Consider the following 1,941-nt stretch of genomic DNA (forward strand, 5'->3'; position numbering starts at 1 on the left):
GGGTGGTGGTGGGGCAGATGGCGGGCGCTGGCCCTGTCGCCATCTCCCTAACTGGCAGCCGGCTGTCTTGAGCCCTCCCCACCACACGCCATGATCAGCAACACACGCACACACACACGCTCGCATATCCAATGCTGCCCGCCTGCCTGCAGTGGAGGAGAGCGAGGGGGAGTGGGAGGAGGCGGAGGGCAGCGAGGAGGAGGAGGCAGAGGATGCGGAGCAGGAGCCGCGCGCGCCCGCTATGGGTGCGCGGCGCCCAGCCCAGCTGCCGCCGCCGCCGCTGGCAGCCGCGTGTCGCCCGGCTGCAGCCTCGCCCACGCACCGCCGCCGCCTTGCCCGCCGCCGGCTCTGACGCGGTGCCTGCGTGCCCTGCCGCTGCACCTGTCGGCCGCCCGCCCACGGTTCCCTCCCACCCCACCCCACCCCCGCATCCTCGCAGGTTCGGTGCGCAGCGCGGTGCGCCGCTTTGCCGCTGCCTTTGAGGACGACGGCGGCTTCAACGCCGAGGATGCCGCGCTTTCCAATGTGGACCCAAAGGAGGCCGCCCGCCGCGCCGCCGACCCCGTCTCCGCCCTCGACATTGCCGCCACGGGTGCGGGCGGGCGGGCGGGCTGGGCTGCCTGCCTGCATGCGCGTGCCTGCCGCTGGCGGGGCCGGGGGGCCTTCTGGCTTGCTTGTGGTGGTGCTGCTGCTGGCTGAGGTTTGGGCGGTTTGGGGAGCTTGAAGTGGTTGCCGGCTGGCTGGCTGGCAGGGATACGTGCCGCCCCCCCGAGGCCTCACTCGCCTCTCCCATGCTGCCTCCCTCCCTCCCTGCCTTCACCTGCTGCAGTGCGCGAGGTGTTCCAGCGCGTGGCGGCGGCGCAGCCCCAGCTGATGCAGGCGGGCAGCGAGCAGCTGACGCCGGTGCAGATGGCGGCGCTGCAGCAGATCTTTGGGCAGGCGGCGGCGGGGCAGTAGCGTGTGGGTGCGGCAGGCACCCCGGCGAGACGCCTCTGGCTTGTTGCGGGCCCGCCTGCCAGCCAGCCAGCCTGTTGCTCTCTGCTTCATGCACGCTGCGTTGCTCCCGATGGCGCCGTGACCAATTCTTGCTAACAACATATGTCCACGGTGCGAGAGGCAACTCAGAAACGGTCACCAGCTGGCACCGTGCCTGCCGCTTGGCGGCGGCGCAGCATCCCGGTTGTGGTCAGGGCCAGTGTGCACCCAGCTTGCGCTAGCTAATACATCCTCCACCAATGCACGCTGCTGCCTGCCGCTCCAAGCCAGCGATGCATGGCCCCCCAAAACGTTGCAGGGAACGAAGCCTCGCGGCTGCACATCCCTGGGTCCTTTTGATCCGTGCTGCACGCCATCTTGCTAAAGCCGCATTGAAACCGGAGCAATGCTGTGAGCGGACAGTTGCACATTGCTGTCCAGCAAGGCCGCCTCCATCACGTCACACCGCCCTGAGCTGTTTCAACCCCTTCCCCGGGCTCAGAAACCCATCAGAGACGGTGCTGGGCTTGGGTAGTCAACTCGGAGGACGCAGAAGCTGCCCTTCCCTCCCGTCCCCCAAGCGACCTGTTGGCCCTACACTGCACACAGCTGCCCCTGCCACCAGAAGGGAACAGCGATGAGGGCCCTGCAGGGCGCCTTGTACCGCGTCCTTTTGGCAGCGACTCTCTGGGCGCTCTTGGCAGCGGCAGCCAAGCCACAGACCAAGGGCTACAAGAACAAGGAGGAAGCCCGAACTGCCGCAGCGCAGCTTCAGGCGCTGGTAGGCTACCTGCAGGCAGCAGCCCGGCCGGTCCCGTTAGTGCCCGCTCGGGCCGCCGACGGCCCTTCCGCCCTTGTGCCCCCCTTGGCTGCAGGCCTCAGCCGAGCGCCGCCAGCTGTTCAACGACTGGAAGGCGGAGTATGGAAAGAACTTTGGGGCCAACGGCAGCCAGCTGGTGGGTTGCG

General features: G+C 68.7%; 2 protein-coding genes across 2 annotated transcripts in view; both read left to right on the forward strand.

Moving 5' to 3' along the window:
• CHLNCDRAFT_143822 (hypothetical protein) overlaps positions 1-957 on the forward strand; it is a gene marked incomplete at both ends in the record, with an annotated part of 7,574 nt that extends 6,617 nt beyond the window's left edge. The window contains 3 exons of the mRNA XM_005849109.1: positions 153-245; positions 440-592; positions 830-957. Of these exons, the coding sequence (XP_005849171.1) occupies positions 153-245; positions 440-592; positions 830-957 (374 nt within the window). The remainder of the gene's footprint in view (positions 1-152; positions 246-439; positions 593-829) is intronic.
• A 655-nt stretch (positions 958-1,612) lies between these two features.
• CHLNCDRAFT_143823 (hypothetical protein) overlaps positions 1,613-1,941 on the forward strand; it is a gene marked incomplete at both ends in the record, with an annotated part of 5,354 nt that continues 5,025 nt past the window's right edge. The window contains 2 exons of the mRNA XM_005849110.1: positions 1,613-1,756; positions 1,851-1,931. Of these exons, the coding sequence (XP_005849172.1) occupies positions 1,613-1,756; positions 1,851-1,931 (225 nt within the window). The remainder of the gene's footprint in view (positions 1,757-1,850; positions 1,932-1,941) is intronic.

The sequence above is a fragment of the Chlorella variabilis genome, assembly GCF_000147415.1.
Source record: "Chlorella variabilis unplaced genomic scaffold CHLNCscaffold_6, whole genome shotgun sequence".
Lineage (NCBI taxonomy): Eukaryota > Viridiplantae > Chlorophyta > Trebouxiophyceae > Chlorellales > Chlorellaceae > Chlorella > Chlorella variabilis.